The sequence below is a fragment of the Bos taurus genome, chromosome 4 (genome assembly GCF_002263795.3).
Source record: "Bos taurus isolate L1 Dominette 01449 registration number 42190680 breed Hereford chromosome 4, ARS-UCD2.0, whole genome shotgun sequence".
Lineage (NCBI taxonomy): Eukaryota > Metazoa > Chordata > Mammalia > Artiodactyla > Bovidae > Bos > Bos taurus.
This window is the reverse complement of record NC_037331.1, coordinates 45,034,352-45,051,345: the sequence shown is the minus strand read 5'-3', so window position 1 is coordinate 45,051,345 and position 16,994 is coordinate 45,034,352. Positions and strand designations below refer to the sequence as shown.

General features: G+C 36.7%; 1 protein-coding gene across 4 annotated transcripts in view; it reads left to right on the top strand.

Moving 5' to 3' along the window:
- RELN (reelin) overlaps positions 1-16,994 on the top strand; it is a 558,501-nt gene that overhangs the window by 159,956 nt on the left and 381,551 nt on the right. For all 4 annotated transcript variants that reach the window (NM_001206458.2, XM_005205336.5, XM_059885396.1 and 1 more), the window contains exon 3: positions 2,443-2,578. In NM_001206458.2, coding sequence (NP_001193387.1) covers positions 2,443-2,578 — 136 coding nt within the window. The remainder of the gene's footprint in view (positions 1-2,442; positions 2,579-16,994) is intronic.

The window sequence follows — 16,994 nt, the reverse complement described above, 5'->3', positions numbered from 1 at the left end:
GTACCAGATGCTTCCATATGTATTGGGTAATTTAATTCTCCAAATAACTTTAGGATGGAGTAGACATGGTGTTTTCATTTTATAGACTAGAAAACTATCTCAGAGAGAAGCCATTTACCCAAGTTCACAAAGCCAATTTTATTAAATTTTCGACTGTCCACTCATGGCAATGTTTTTTATTTATAAACTTTATTTTTAGAGCAGCTTTAGGTCACAGGAAAATTGAGTAAAAGGTACATAGATTTTCCATACACCACCCTCCTCCAACCTTCTGGCTGTCTTGCACCGCAGTGGTATCTTTGTTATAACAGGTCAACCTGCACTGACCCATCATTGTCACTCAAAGTCCATACTTTACACTAGGTTTCATTTTTGGTGTCGTGTATTCACCATTGTATTATTATATGGAATAGTTTCACTGGCCTAAATTTCTCTGTGCTCTGCTTATTCATATCTCCCATCTTCCCTCCCAACCCCTAGCAACCACATTCTCTGTAATTTTGCCTTTTCCAAAATGTCACATGGTTGGAATCATACAGCATGTAGTTCTTTCATATTGGCTTCTTTCATTTAATAATATTTACTTTTTTATTTGAGACGGGCCTGGCAATGCACTCCAGTATTCTTGCCTGGAGAATCCCATGGATAGAGGAGCCTGGCGGGCTATAGTCCATAGGATTGCAAAGAGTTGGACACAACTGAAGTGACTTAGCACAGCACAGGACAGCACAACACTTATTCATGTTTTTTCATGGCTTGATAGCTCATTTCCTTTCAGCTCTGAATAATATTCTGTTGTTTGTATGTATCACACTTTATTTACCCATTCACTTACTAAAGGATGTCTTGGTTGCTTCCCAGTTTTGACAGTTATGAATAAAACTGCTATATACATCCATGTGCAGGTTTCTGAGTGGACATCAATTTCCAGTGTATTTGGGTGAATACCAAGGAGTGTGCTTTCTGGATTATATGGTTAGAGTATGTCTATATTTGTAAGAAAATGCCAAACTGTGTCTATATTTGTAAGAAAATGCCAAATTCCAAAGTGGCTATACCATTTTGTATTCTCACTGGCAATGAATAACATGTATACCTGTAGCGGATTCATTTTGATATTTGGCAAAACTAATACAATTATGTAAAGTTTAAAAATAAAATAAAATTAAAAAAAACTTAAAGATCCGCAATAAATATTTACTAAATAAGTAAATACCAAATAAGAACAAGGATTATTGTAATCTGAAGATTTTTCTCTTTCTTAAAGGAATTTTGTCACTTTAATAAATATCCTAATTATGTAAAAAAAAAAAAAAAGAATTCCTGTAGCTCCATATCCTCACTAGCATTTAGGACTGTCATTATTTTGGACTTTGGTCAAATACTAGGTGTGTAGTAGCATCTCATTGTCTTAATTTGTAATTCTCTAATGACATATGATATTGAATATCTTTTCATATGCCTACCTGCCATCTGTATAACTTGTTTGCCTGTTTTTAAAAATCAAGTTCATTTTCTTAGTGTTGAGTTACCTATTAATATTTTATATCTGAAGTAAACATGAGAAGATCATTTTATTACAAAGGAGAAAAAGCATCTCCTGACAATTCAGCTGGGAGCTGACCTGGTACTCAGCTATGCCATGATGATCTCGTGTTGAAAATGAGCAGTTTCATAGGTTATCTACTCTGAGACAGAGTAGATGTGGTTTGAGACAAAAACAAGACTACTTTTTAATCATGCCTGAACATACACAAAAGCAAGAACACAGTACAAAGCAAAAGCATGACCAACATTCCCTCGCCATGCTAATGTGATCGCTGCTGCTGTTATCAACCTCAACTGCAGCTCTTCTCTATTCCTCATGTCTCATAGATAAAAATTAAGATACTCAGTGATAAAATTGCTCCTACTTTCTAATAGTACCAAGATTGGAATCAAAACCACCTTTCCCTGGAACCTCCCCAACAAGACTGAGGGGGTTCCCAGGATGCAGGACTTTCAGTACCATACTCAGGAAATAATCTAACACAAACCCAAATATTTTAACAAGCTCCTGCTAACATCCTCCTACTGAGATACCTCCAGATTCTCAGTAGTATTTGGTGACCCTTGCTGCAAACACTTCCAATAAGTCCGACCTTGTTTCACTTGCAGGTGTGGTCCTGGTGGTCTTTGGTGATGGGGAAAGACCAATCAACAAAATCAAAATTAAGCAAATATTATAACAATTAATTTAGTAGATTTCTCCTTAACAATAATGTTTTAAAGGATTAATTTCCTTCTGACAATAGAAAATAGAAAACCACACAACTTAATAGGGAAGCCAGACAGCATGTTGAATGTTAACATAAAAAAAAACAGAAAATATTGTTATGCCATCATATGAAGGACTTTGTTTTGTTGTTTTTATAACAACACCCTTTCCTTTCTGTTTGTCAGGTATCATGTCTGACCACCAATTTGGTAACCAGTTTATGTGCAGTGTAGTAGCCTCTCATGTGAGTCATCTGCCCACAACCAACCTCAGCTTCGTCTGGATTGCTCCACCTGCTGGTACAGGCTGTGTGAATTTCATGTAAGTACCCAAAGTGTCTGTGACTGGTACAGAAGGCAAATGTATTATCAAACCAAACTTGGATCTACCCGCCTGTGTACAGTAAAATCAATCAATGGACAGCATCTTGTGGTGAAAGGAAGTACAATGTTTATCACAAAGCACCAAGGAAGGAGTCCATGTAGCTAGTGCTCAAGAGATTTGAACTCCCCAGTGATTAGGTTTTTAAAGACAGGATGAGGGAGAAGGTTGCAGGGTGTGTGATCAGTTCATAGACATTCTTTCAATTGGTTGATGGTAAGGCAATCAGAAGTCAGTATAATCAACCTTCTGGTTCCAACCAGTCTGGAGTCAAGATGCCTGTGGCAGCATACAGTTAACTTCTACCTGGTAGGGGTTTCAATATCTGCAAAGTAGCTCAAAATATTACCTGAAGCTCTTGAGGAGGAACTCAAGGTCCTTGAATTTGTTTAATAGCTAAACTATTATTATTTTTCTTGCTTGACTGTTTTCCTTTGTTTCTGCATTTTCTTCTCTGATTAAATTTATGCTTTGGCACTTTGGGGAAGGCCTGGGAGGCTAAAGTTTTTCTACAAGTAATAGACAGGCATGCATAGGCTTCTCTAGTAGCTCAAATGGTAAAGTGTCTGCCTGCAATGCAGGAGACCCAGGTTCAATCCCTGGGTTGGGGAGATCCTCTGGAGAAGGAAATGGCAACCCACTCCAGTATTATTCTTGTCTGGAGAATTCCATGGACAGAGGAGCCTGGTGGGCTACAGTCCATGGAGTCACAAAGAGTCGGACCTGACTGAGCAACTAACACACACACACACACACACACACACACACACACACACACACACACATGAGGCAGGAGTAGGACATGCAGTGGTCTGTCTGCAAAGGCCCCATAGAGTCCTTCTTGGTTACATAACCTCTCTGAGGTTATGTATATAGTAACTATTTAAAGGTATTATTTTAGCAGGTTTAATTAAAACCATTCATTTTGGTGTCAAAAAAGGCCAAAATTGCAAAAATAAAACTTTAATAAGATAAAAGTATGTGAAGAAATGAAGACAATAGGGAAATGATTTTCAGAAAATAAGATGAAAACAGATACAAAAAAAATGCTATGAGGATCCACACACAGTTTAGAAGAAGACCAGAGATTTAGAGATTCCACTTTTAGCTAAACCTAGCCACAAGTGCCAAGAGGAAAACATAAATAGTTAGCTAATTCATGGTGGTAAGAAGTCAGAACTATATAGAAACTTACTGACTCTCTCCTGTGCTCATCAGGAGGAAACAGGGAAGGGTAGTGAGCAGTGTCCCAATAGCATCCTTAGATAAACACTGCACTGTGGTTCAGAGTCTGTGACTTGTGACATCTCTCAATGCAGATCATTCCCCTACTCCTGCCACACAACCGTCACTCCTCATCTTTCTTATCTCTTTTTTTCTCCCACTGTATTTTTTTTCAGTTCTAACACATAATATACTTCATTTATTTATGTATGTTATTTATTGTCTGATTCTTCCTGCTGAAATGCAGGTTCCTTGAAGATACGAATGGTTTTCTGTTTTGTTTACTGATTCACCCCAGTTATCTAATACAGTTCCTGCACACACTGGAAGCACTACCTAAATATTTGTTTAATAGATGAGTAGGCCAATGGAATAAGTTCTGAAACAGCTATCCTATGGGCAGTCAGGTGAAACAGGACTGGAATTCATCTTGAATACTGTTCTATGCCAGCCTTCTCCTCAGACAGCCAGATCCTGTAAAACCTGAATACTCCAAAATTTACCACTGCCTTTTCTTCTCCCTTAATAAAATACAGTTCATTATCAAGGGTGTATGTCACATCACTGATTATATATTTTCTCTGCCTATCCTCTGGGTTATTCAGGCTGGAAACATCAGATTCATCCACCCGGCTGGTTGACATTTAATCCCATCATTTTCTCCCTCAGAAAGTTTTTCACCCTTGAACCCTTTCTTTCCAGTACTTCTTGCTAAGGTGCTTGCAGTAGCTTCCTAACTGTTTTACCTCCAGCCTATTTCTCATCCAGTCCATCTCACAGTTAATCTTCCTAAGGCACAACAAAGTGTGATTGCTCAAAACTTGGATAGCCTAAGACTTTCTTCTAAAGGCCAGCTTTTTGGAGTGGGTTTGAGGGCACTTTCAAATCTTGCAGTTTATCAACTCCTTTCTTGTCTCCCATTACCTCTGCCTCCTGATGGTCACAAATTGGCAGCATATCCCACAATTCCCTAAACATTCCCTGACTTTTCTCTTTCTCCATGCTTTTCCCTTAGCTTGGAATGCGTATTCTCTCAAATTCAGTTGTTAAATTCTTACTCATTCTTCAAGCTGCCATTCATTCTTAAGTAAAAATCTTTTATAAAGCTTTCTGAGATATCAGCAACATAATTGATGTGTATTGTCACATTTTGCTTATAACTCTGTTATTCGTGTGTACTAAGTCACTTCAGTCATGTCTGACTCTTTGCGACTCTATGGACCATAACGAGCCAGGCTCCTCTGTCCATGTGATTCTCTTGGCAAGAATACTGGAGTGGGTTGCCATGCCCTTTCCCAGGGGATCTTTCTGACCCAGGTATTGAACTTACGTCTCTTACGTCTCCTGCATTAGCAGGTGGGTTCTTTACTATTAATGCCACCTGGGAAGCCCAACTCTGTTATAATGCTGACTATATTTTACTATTTACTTATATTTGATTTAAATTCTTGCTTTTTCTATTAGATTAGATTGGAAAAGGACAAATTCTTATTTCTTCATGATTCCTCCTCAGTTGGTTCAAGGACTTATATACACAGGAATCACAGAAAATATCCTTTGAATTCTGCATCCTAGGAGACTGGGGAAGGGGTTATTCTAGGACCTTCCACATGTTCTCAAGTCCCTTATATTAAACAGCATGGTAGAGTGGACCCTCTATATCTATGGTTTGTGTATCCAGGGAAAAATCCAGGGATATTGAGTGCCAACATTGTATCTTTTGTACAATGTTGTCTATTTCTTTAGTTTAATAGTAACCTCTGACTCTTTTTTGGCACAGTTTGTCTTACTCATGTTGGCACTTATTAGGATAATTTAAATTCTTGCTATTCATAAGCTCTTCATTTAAAACAAGAATTACTTTAAAAAAAAACACACAAAGTAAATCTGTGCCAGCTGTACAGAACTGCATATTTACAAATAGATACAGTTTTTAATTTAATCTGTTTTAAAATGATATTTAATGGCTTGTGGCATCACTGTTCCTGGGATATCAAATTGTATTCTCTTAGAAATAATGTATTGTGTGTCAGCTCCAAACAATATTTTATTAGCATTTGGTAAAAAAAAAAAAAAATACAATTTGGTAATAGGTAATTTTTACTGATTACAAAGAAGTTTACATACCCTCACTTATATTTCCTAATAAAATTTTGATGATGCACTTTGCACCTTTCAACTTTCTTAGTAAATGTTTAAGTCTATGCTTATTGTAAGCAATGACTATGTTGAATGTTACATAACATAGCTGCCACCTGTGTGGGCAAGATGTTTTTATTGATCTCTTTTCCTAATTAGTTTGTGAGAGAGTGTAGGGAAACTGAAGATTAAACATGAACTACTGAACAATTCATTTGAAATTTTCTGAGCTAAAGTCTTACAATTTCTTACCTTTGTTTCTTACTGTAGTATTTATTACATGTTGAGTAGAGCTATATGTAAGGATCAGTATCTGTAATTAGTATGTGGCCAGCAATACTTGAAGAAGATTTCTAGTGTTCAATATTAATTTAAACATTACACACACACAGAAAAAACCCACAAAATCCTATGGCATTTGAAACATAAATATACTTTGATTCTGTATTTTCTGACTAACCCCCAAAATTAAAGCTTTTACTTTTTAAGATAGGGAAAATTACTTTTAGTAAATTAAACTTCAACCCTACTTACATGCTTTTGTAATGTACTTTGTATGAGGTTTTCATATCATTAGTTAATTCACTGTTGTTATTGTTGTTCAGTTGCTCAGTCATGTCTGACTCTTTGCAACCCCATGGACTGCAGCACGCCAGGCTTCCCTGTGCTTCACTATTTCCTGGAGTTTGCTCAAACTCATGTCCATTGAGTCAGTGATGCTATCCAACCATCTCATCCTCTTTCTCCTCCTTCTCCTCCTGCCCTCAATCTTTCCCAGCATCAGGGTCTTTTCCAGTGAGTCATCTCTTTACATCAGGTGACCCAAGTATTGGAGCTTCAGCTTCAGTATCAGTCCTTCCAGTGAATATTCAGGACTGACTTCCTTTAGGATTGACTGATTTGATCTCCTTGCTGTCCAAGTGACTCTCAATAGTGTTCTCCAGCACCACAGTTTGAAAACATTAATTCTTTGGCTCTCAGCTTTCTTTATGGTCCAGCTCTTACATCTATATATGACTAGTGGAAAAAACATAGCTTTGACTAGATGGACCTAGTTGGCAAAGTGATATTTCTGCCTTTTAATATGCTATCTAGGTTTGTCATAGCTTTTCTTCCAAGGAGCAAGTGTCTTTTAATTTCATGGCTTTTCTGTCCACAGTGATTTTGGAGCCAAAGAAAATAGTCTGTCACCTTTTTCATTTTTTCCCCATCTATTTGCCATGAAGTGATGGACGGTATCCCATGATCTCAGTTTTTTGAATGTTGAGTAGTAAGCCAGCTTTTTTCACTCTCTTCTTTCACTTTCATCAAGAGACTCTTTAGTTTCTCTTAGTTTGTTCATTCATGTCATTATTTAATTTTTCACATGTATGTTTTCTTTTATAACTGGGCTTGAAATCCTCCAAGATCAGGGACTGCATTAGGTATTTTTATGTAACTAATAGTTCTTAATACCAAACTATAGACAATGGAAGGCCCTTGATAAATTTTTTCTTGCTTTATTTTTTATTTTATTTCATTTCTTGAGGTATAGTTGACTTATAGTGTCATGTTAGTTTCAAGTGTATGGCACAGTAATTCATATATATATGCACGCACATGCATATATATATTCCTTTTTAGATCCTCTTCCCTTATAGGTTATTACAAAATATTTAGTCAGTAAATATTTCTTAATAGCTAATAATGACATATTTCACTGATTCTAAAATACAGACTTTTTTTTTTCTTTACATTTTGAAATCTCTTAAGTTGCTTCTTACACCTTTCCTGGTGGCTCAGTAGTAAAGAATCCACATGGATTTGATCCCTGTGTTGGGAGCATCCTCTGGAGAAGAAAATGGAAACTCCCTCCAGTATTCTTGCCTGGAAAATCCATGGACAGAGGAACCTGGCAGGCTATAGTCCATGGCATTGCAAAGAGTCAAACACAATTGAGCAACTGAGCACACACACACACATTATGATTGATGGTCTTGGATTTGAAGAAATCCAGCAACTAATATTTATCATTTACTATGTTTGTGGTCTCTCTAAAGCTGGCAGTTGAATTGACACTGCACCCAATTCTGCAACCTCTTATTAGTATTGCTGGTGTATGGTCCAAACTCTGTGGTTTTAAAACCCAATTATCTATTTGAATCCTTTTTCAAAGAATCTCATAGTAAGAACTATGGACTATTTGAACGGAAATACCAAACCATTATATAACATGCTGTGTGTGCCATTACCAGAAAAGAGTAAGTGGCACTCTGTCTGAATAAACCATGTTTTATTGATAAACCACTTAGCAACATAATCATTTATACTGTGTTTTTACTGCCTTTCTCATTAAAAATAATCAAGTGAGAGACAGAGAGAAGAGAATGGCCTGAGGATAAAGTTGCTAGCTGTACTGGTACAAATATATCAAAGGGATCAGTAACTAAAATTATTCTGTCCTTAGTTTTATGACACCAATTGATAACATTTACATCTTAAATGATAATTTTATCCAGAGATCTGCTTAGTGTGCAGATCTTACAATAATACAGTTTGTCTTCACTTTTGTATTTGATTAATCTTTAGTGACTAGTAAGTTCAAACTTATCCAAAGTTTTTAGATGTAAGTTTAAAATTTTTTTCCAAGGGTGAGGAGGTGGTATAGAAAGAGGGAGGAGGAGAAGGAAGAAGGAGGTTAAGGCGGGGAAGGTGGAGGTGAGAAGGTAGAAAAAAGGACAAGGGAAGGAGGAAAGAAAGGATGAAAGGAAAGAAAGAAATCTCCAGGGCATGCAACTCTTAACAGTTAGAAACTAACAAGGAAATAGAGTTGTAAAATAACAACTGCAAAATTAACTAATATTTTTGAAAATTTACAACATACCAGTCACTATTCTAAGTAGTTTATGTCCTTTAATCCATTATATCCTCACAGTAATTCGGTAAAGTAGATGCTATTATTATCTCAGTTTACAGATGAGTAGATTGAAGTACAGGCCTTCCCTGGTGGCTCAGTGGTAAAGAATCCGCCTGTAATGTAGGAGATGCAGGCAACGTTGGTTGGATCCCTGAGTTGGGAAGATCCCCTAGAGGAAAACATGGCAACCAACTCCAGTATTCTTGCCTGGAGAATCCCATGGATAGAGAAACCTGACAGGCTAGAGAAAATAGAGTCGCACAGAGTTGGACATGACTGAAGTGACTTAGCACGCACGCAGATTGAAGTACAGAGATGTTAGATAACTTACATAACATAACTCAGTGACTGACACAACCTGGATTCAGAAGACAATCCAGTTTCAAGCAAGTGATTTTTGCCACTTTACTACATTTTCCTCTAAAATCATCACTTAACCTGTTTTATATGATAAAATGCCTATGGTATTGATATGATGAAAACTAGAGTTTTTAATGAAATATTAGACAAGCACTGATTTAAACTTCTAAAATATGGCTGATTAATATGTCAAACATGGGCCTGATCTTGATATGCACGTTATAGGTTCATTCATTGGATGCTGATTATATCCCATCCATTGTCACAAGGGGAATCACATATAGGGAGAGAATGTGTGAATTAAAGGCAAAATTGAACACCATTAGATTTAACTGCTTGGACAGATGCTAGCATAATATTAGAATAAAAATGGAACATAAAAGAAGATCAGATTTGTGTCTAAATTAATGCTGATTTAACCTTAAATGAACTTGCTGCAAACAGCAGACTTTATACTGAGAACAGTATAAAGCAAGCAGTGTTCTATTTAAGATACTGAAGCAACAACAAAGAATTGAACTCAAGGGCCCAAAGAAGTACAGAGGTGGACCATATTTGAGCATTTGATATTTTAAAGGAAGATTCTCCTAGAGGGACCTTAAAAGTACACTAAACAAGAAGACAAAAAAATCATTTAAAAAATTGAAGACATTAGAACTTTCTGAACACTGAACATACTCAAAGTGATACAGATGCAGAGATTTGAAATTCTGCCTAGAGTATATCTCTGGTGCCTTTAATTTTTGATGAGAGCTGTTCTAGTCTGTCTGGAGGATACCTCATGAAAGATAGTATGGTTGCCCATTTATTTCCATTGATCAGAAGAAAACATTGGAGATGTTTGCCTTGTTACTTAAATGTTTGAAATAAGATCAGGAACTCCCCCACAGGTACATTTATGGGGAGTGCATTCATACCTCATGCGAAGAGTTGACTCATTGCCAAGACTCTGATGCTGGGAGGGATTGGGGGCAGGAGGAAAAGGGGACGACAGAGGGTGAGATGGCTGGATGGCATCACTGACTCGATGGACGTGAGTTTGAGTGAACTCCGGGAGATAGTGGTGGACAGGGAGGCCTGGAGTGCTGTGATTCATGGGGTCGCAAAGAGTCGGACATGACTGAGTGACTGAACTGACTGACTGACTGATTGATCCATATCTATAGATAAGGACAGTAACAGTTGATATATACAGATTTTATTTTACTTTGTATTAAAAATTTTTTTAAACTGGAAGATAATTGCTTTACAAAGTTGCATTTGTTTCTGCTGACAACAGCACACATCAGCCATAAGTGTGTGTGTGTATGTGTGTATCTCCCTTTCCTCAGGAGCCTCCCTCCCACCCCCACATACCACCCCTCTAGATCCTCCCTCTCACTCCCCAAATCCACCCCTCTAGGTCATCACAGAGCACCAGGCTGGGCTCCCTGGGTCATATAGCAGCTTCCCACTATCTATCTAACTTGCACACTATAGTGTATATATGTCAATGCTACTCCCTCAATTCATCCCACACTCTCTTTCCCCTGCTGTGTCAACAAGTCCATCCCCTACATCTGTGTGTCTATTCCTGCCATGCACATAGGTTCACCAGTATCATTTTTCTAAATTCTATATATATGTGTTAATATATAATATTTGTTTTTCTCTCTCTGAATTCCTTCACTCGGTTCTAGGTTCTAGGTTCATCTACCTCAGTTTGACTGACTCACATTCATTCCTTTGTATGGATGAGTAATATTCCATTGTATATATGTATCACAGCTTTTTTATCCATTCATCTATTGATGGACATCTAAGTTGCTTCCATGTCTTGGCTATTGTAAATAGTACTGCAGTAAACAATAGGGGACGTGTATCTTTTTGAATTATGGTTTTCTCACGGTTTATGGCCAGTAGTGAGATTGCTGGGGCACATGGTAGTTTTATTCCTAGTTTGTTTAAGAAATCTGCATGCTGTTGTCCAATGTGGCTGTATCAATTTACATTCCCACCAGTAGTGCAAGAGGGTTCCCTTTTTTCCACATCCTCTCCAGAATTTGTTGTTTGCAGATTTTTGGTGATGGCCATTCTAACAAGTGTGAAGTGATATCTCATAGTTTTGATTTGCATTTCTCTAACAATGAGCAATGTTGAGCATCTTTTCATGTGTTTCTTGGCTGTCTATATGTCTTCTTTGGAGAAATGTTTGTTTAGGTCTTGGTTATACATAGCTTGGGCTTCCCAGGTGGCTCAGTGGGTGAAGAATCTGCCTGCAGTGCAGAAGATGCAGGAGACGTGGGTTAGATCACTGGTTCAGGAAGATCCACTGGAGAAGGATATGGCAACCCACTCAAGTATTCTTGCCTGGAGAATCCCATGGATGGAGGAGTCTGGTGGGCTCCAGTCCATAGAGTTGCAAAGAGTCAGACACGACTGAGCATGCACACATGCATGCATACATAGCTTACTGCAAAAATAAATTACTTCTAATGTAAGGCCAAAATGATTGTATCCACACTGTTTGATAAAACCAGATATGCTATTTTACTAGGGAGGAATTTCATCTGTTTCCTAAGTTACAAGTCTGTTAATTTTTTCCTGTTGATCCGTTTTCTTTTTTTTTAAAACAGACATTTCCCAACTTGAGACAGTTATTTCAAAAACATACCTTTGAATGATAGCATTGAAAAAAAAAAAATCTGCACTTAAAAGTAAGTGGGCTAGAAGCCTAACTGATACTTCTCATTTCCTCACAGGCCTGTTTTTCATCAAAGTTAAATAGCCAATTAGCCTTGGACAAGGAGATAGTCAAAGTTCAGGGACTAATGTGTGTTCTTATTTATCAACATTTTGTCAAATGAGGTCAAGATGCTTCCTGGGGATTTAATCCTTAGTTTTAAGGAGTATGGTAAAATCTTGAGATAAAATATTTTCATTAATCACCAGGAAGGTGTAATAAATTATTTTTATTACAGTAATTACACAGAATTTTTTTTAAATACAGATATTCAAAAGGCAAAACTATTCGCTTTAATTTTTCCTGTCTCCTTTATCCCTTCCTGTGTCTCCTTCTTGTAAAAAGCCACTGTGTAAATGGCACTGGTTATATTAGACGAAGCTACCGGAATCTTAGTGTGACACTCTTCTTTGCATCAGAACCTTAAGAGAAGTAGAACTGCTTTATAGTGAGAAAAATTGTCTACTTCAGAAATGAAGTATTTTTAACTCAGGTCCAAAGATGGACCTGCATCTATGAAATTCTATCCCACAGTAAATAGTTGTTGGTGATTTTTTTATTTTTTTTATTTTTTTGTAGAAATATTAGTTTTTCCTAATGTTAAGTCTTAAAACTCTATAGCAAACCCATCCTTTTCTTCTTCCTTTCCATTCCTGTAATGTAATTGTAACTTGTGGAGGGCACTTAAGTAAATAGACTAAGGTTTGGAATCCTTGAAAGTGAAAGAGATAGTCGCTCAGTCATGTCCAACTCTTTGTGGACCTCATGGACTATACAGTCCATGGAATTCTCTAGGCCAGAATACTGGAGTGGGTAGCCTTTCCCTTCTCCAGGGGATCTTCCCACCCAGGGATCAAACTGAAATGCTCCTTATTACAAGGCCTTGTGGTTTAGATGGGATTACTACTCTACTTTGCGCTTCTTGAAAACACACGTAACTCTTGTGAAAGCAGAAGGACCTAAATCAGTAAATCTAAAAAGCTTTACATATTACAGTTATCAGCAGTCCTCCATATCTGATAGAAATTTTCTAATGAGATGTGGGCAGAGATTTGAGTTATTTCTCTGTTAGTAGAATTCAGTGGAACCAGTTTTAGAAGCCAAAAATGTGAAATTAACTTCTTTTTCTTTAAACTCACTACACAGTCAATAATAGTGATGACAAAAATGTCTGGGAAACAGGTAAATAAGCTTTTCTCATGGCAGCAGCAACTCCACAGTTTGCCAACATAATCACTGAATGTGATGGATTCATTTTGATGTTTGACGAAACTAATACAATTGTGTAAAGTTTAAAAATTAAAATAAAATTAAAAATATATATATACTAGCAAGAGGATTTTGCTTAATCTGCTTTAAGATCTTTAAATATTAAGACATTATTACAAATATGAAATAAAATTTTGATTTCTTCTTCCAGATAAAAATTTTTTTGAAGAACTTGTCCTCTCTGACTTATTTGGACATACTGTGTGTGTATATTTATATACAGATATCTGTATTGTGTATATGTGTATATGTGTGTGTGTATATATATGCACACATGGGTATAGCATATATACATATATATACATATGCATATATACACACACATATTCAAAAATTTGTTTAAAATCGTACTTTCTAACATGGTAGCTATATGTGATTATTTAAATTTAAATGATTAAAGTCAAATAAAACTAATCAGTTCTTCATTTGCACTAGCCACATTTCAAGTTCTCATTAGCCATAAATGTCTAGCGACTATTATATTGGACAGAACACCTAGCATATTTACATTATTATAGAAAGTCCTGTGTGCAGTACTGATTTAGAGGATTTAATGAATTATTTTTTCCTCTAATGTTACCTTAACATTTAAAAAATGTAAATAACCATATACTTCAAAGGACATTGATTTTGGAGTTGTTTTGTGAACTTGAATTATCAGAACTGCTAACCTGGACAAGTAGGGAAGTTCTATGTAAAAAACTGATTACCAAACTCTTCATTTTAATTTTGTTTGTCAGTGTACCAATTACTATGGGCCTTAACTTTATGGGCAGTGGTAGGCCAAGTGTGACAGGTGAGGATTCCCTCTGGCTCCCTTCCCACACAGTGCACAGGACTCAGAGCTGCTCTTTGGCTACCCTGGGCTCCCCCTGTCCCCACTTCTGAGCCTCAGCCCCTGCTTTGACCCTGCCAATCCCTCATTCCCCCCCGCCCCATCCCCTGCCACATGTTTCAAGTTCTGGGTCTTTTCAAGTACACCCTTGTGCCATGAAAATTTACTACCATGTGCCTAATATTTAAAGTTAACTGATATGAAAGGCTAATCATCATTAATAGGAAAGTGAGTGATAATGAAATTTGGAATACCATGTGATGATGATGGTGATAATGATAAGAAAGAAAGAAAGAAAGTGAAGTCACTCAGTCATGTCTGACTCTGTGACTCCATGGACTATAACTTACCAGCTTCTCTGTCCATGGGATTTTCCAGGCAAGAGTACTGGAGTGGGTTGCCATTTCCTTTTCCAAGTGATAATGATAGTAGTAGTCAAAATAGCAACTTCCATTTGTTGAGCACCTGTGTACCAGGCAAAATACTAAATTCCTCTCTTCGAACCACCTACTGAAGGAAGAGCTCAAGGAGCTCAGAGACAGGTTGGTTTTGATCTAAAACATGTCTTTTTAACTACCATCCTGTATACCACTCTATATCACTTTTAAAATATTAATAGTAATTATGAAAGATAGTATAATAACTTGGAAAATGCCTAGAATATTAAGTGACAAAAGCATAAAAAATTATTTCAAACACATTAAAATTATGTTTTCAGAGGACTTCTGGCATCATGGAAGCCTGAGTTGGCATAGTAAAAACTTCTTCCACTAAAATTGCATAGAAACTTTGACTAAAATGATTAAAATATATAAAAAACGTGTTTGAAAGAGAAAAAAACCGACCACATAGTTCAGGGGGAAATGGGAGCTATCAAAACTGGATCAGAAAGTAGGAACTGACATTTTGGTAGCCTATGGGTATTTTAAATCTGGGTTTAGGTCCTAGGCCTAGAATTCTGAGTGGCACCTGTAGGAACAGCCATGATATAGGGGAGGACAGAGATCAGGACCTGGGCTTGCTGCATGAAGCTTAGGTCTTCAAAGTATTATTCAGCTCTGCCTAGGAAGACAGCAAAGAAGCTTGTTATTTGACTGAAGCCTTTGGTAAAAATAAGTCACTTATGAGAAACAAAAACTCTCAGCATGTGAGAAGTCTAGTTTTACATTATTCTCTTGGTATGGAACACCAAGTTAAGAAATTGACATCTTGTAGAAGCTTTAGAAGGGAAAATAGAAAAAAATGAAAACAGGCATATTTCAAGAGATCATGGAGTAGAATTTTCTGGAATTAAGGAAGACAGGAGTCTTTTTTATTTAATCAAAATAAGTAAAATAAACTAGCACTGATATAGATCATAGTGAACCTTCAGAAGGTCAAAGACATAGAAAATCTCAAAGACAACCAAAAAGAAAAGGCAGATAACCTGTAATTTAGTCTAGCAGTGCTTTTCTCATAAACAACAATAAGTGACAATGAAACAGCATCTTCAAAGTGGGGAAGGAAAAAAATAATAGTCTTCCCAGAATTCTATACCTTGATGAAGTATCAGTCATTGTGAAAACAAAGACATTTAAAAAAAATACAAGTTTTAATTGTTTTTCCCACACAGAGATAATTTTAAAGCAAGTTTGTAAGGAATGTACTTTAGAAAAAAAGAAAACAAACTCAGAAAATGTAGGATGCATGAAATTATGGTATAATGCAATAATTATTAGTAAGAATGTTAGAAATTCTAAATTAATGTTGAGGATACAAGTAAATGTATATGTATGCTATAAACCAATAATTATTTTAGGATAGAATTTAAAGACAAAGAATAGCCAAAATACTAAGCAACATCAATGTATAAGAAAAATCAGTATTAAAATTTTCTAAGGTCCTCCAGTTGTTCTGGAAGAAGATTATAGGCTTAGTTAAGAATGATTTTTGAAAACATAAATGTATAGATCAGAAATAAGTGCATAACTTCCAAAATGATGGGATGAGGAAAGAATGAAATAAAATTTGATCCACCAAGGCTAGTGGAGGTGATGGAATTCCAGTTGAACTATTTCAAATCCTAAAAGATGATGCTGTTAAAGTGCTACACTCAATATGCCAGAAAATTTGGAATACTCAGCAATGGCCACAAGACTGGAAAAGGTCAGTTTTAATTCCAATCCCAAAGACAGGCAATGCCAAAGAATGTTCAAACTATTGCACAATTGCACTCATCTCACATGCTAGCAAAGTAATGCTCAAAATTTTCCAAGTGAAACTTCAGTGATATAAGAACTGAAAACCGCCAGATGTTTGAGGCTAGATTTAGAAAAGGGACAGGAACCAGAGATCAAATTGCCAAGAATCCAGTGGATCTTAGAAAAATCAAGAGTTCCAGAAAAACATCTGCTTTATTGACTACACTAAAGCCTTTGACTGTGTGGATCATAACAAACTGTGGAAAATTCATGAAGAGCTGGAAATATCAGACCACCTTACCTGCCACCTGAGAAGCCTGTATACAGATCAAGAAACACGTTAGAACCAGACATGGAACAATGGACTGATTCCAAATTGGGAAAGGAGTACATCAAGGCTGTATATTGTCACTCTGCTTATTTAACTTACCTGCAGAGTACATCATGCAAAATGCCAGGCTGGATGAAGCTCAGGCTGGAATCAAGATTTCTGGGAGGAATATCAATAACATCATATATGCAGATGACACCAACCTATGGCAGAAAGCGAAGGACCAAAGAGCCTCTTGATGAAAGTGAAACAGAAGAGTGAAAAAAGTTGGCTTAAAACTCAGCCTTCAAAAAACTTAGATCATGGCATCCAGTCCCATCACTTCATGGCAGATAGATGGGGAAACAATGGAAACAGTGACAGATTTTATTTTGGGGGACTCCAGAATCACTGCAGATGG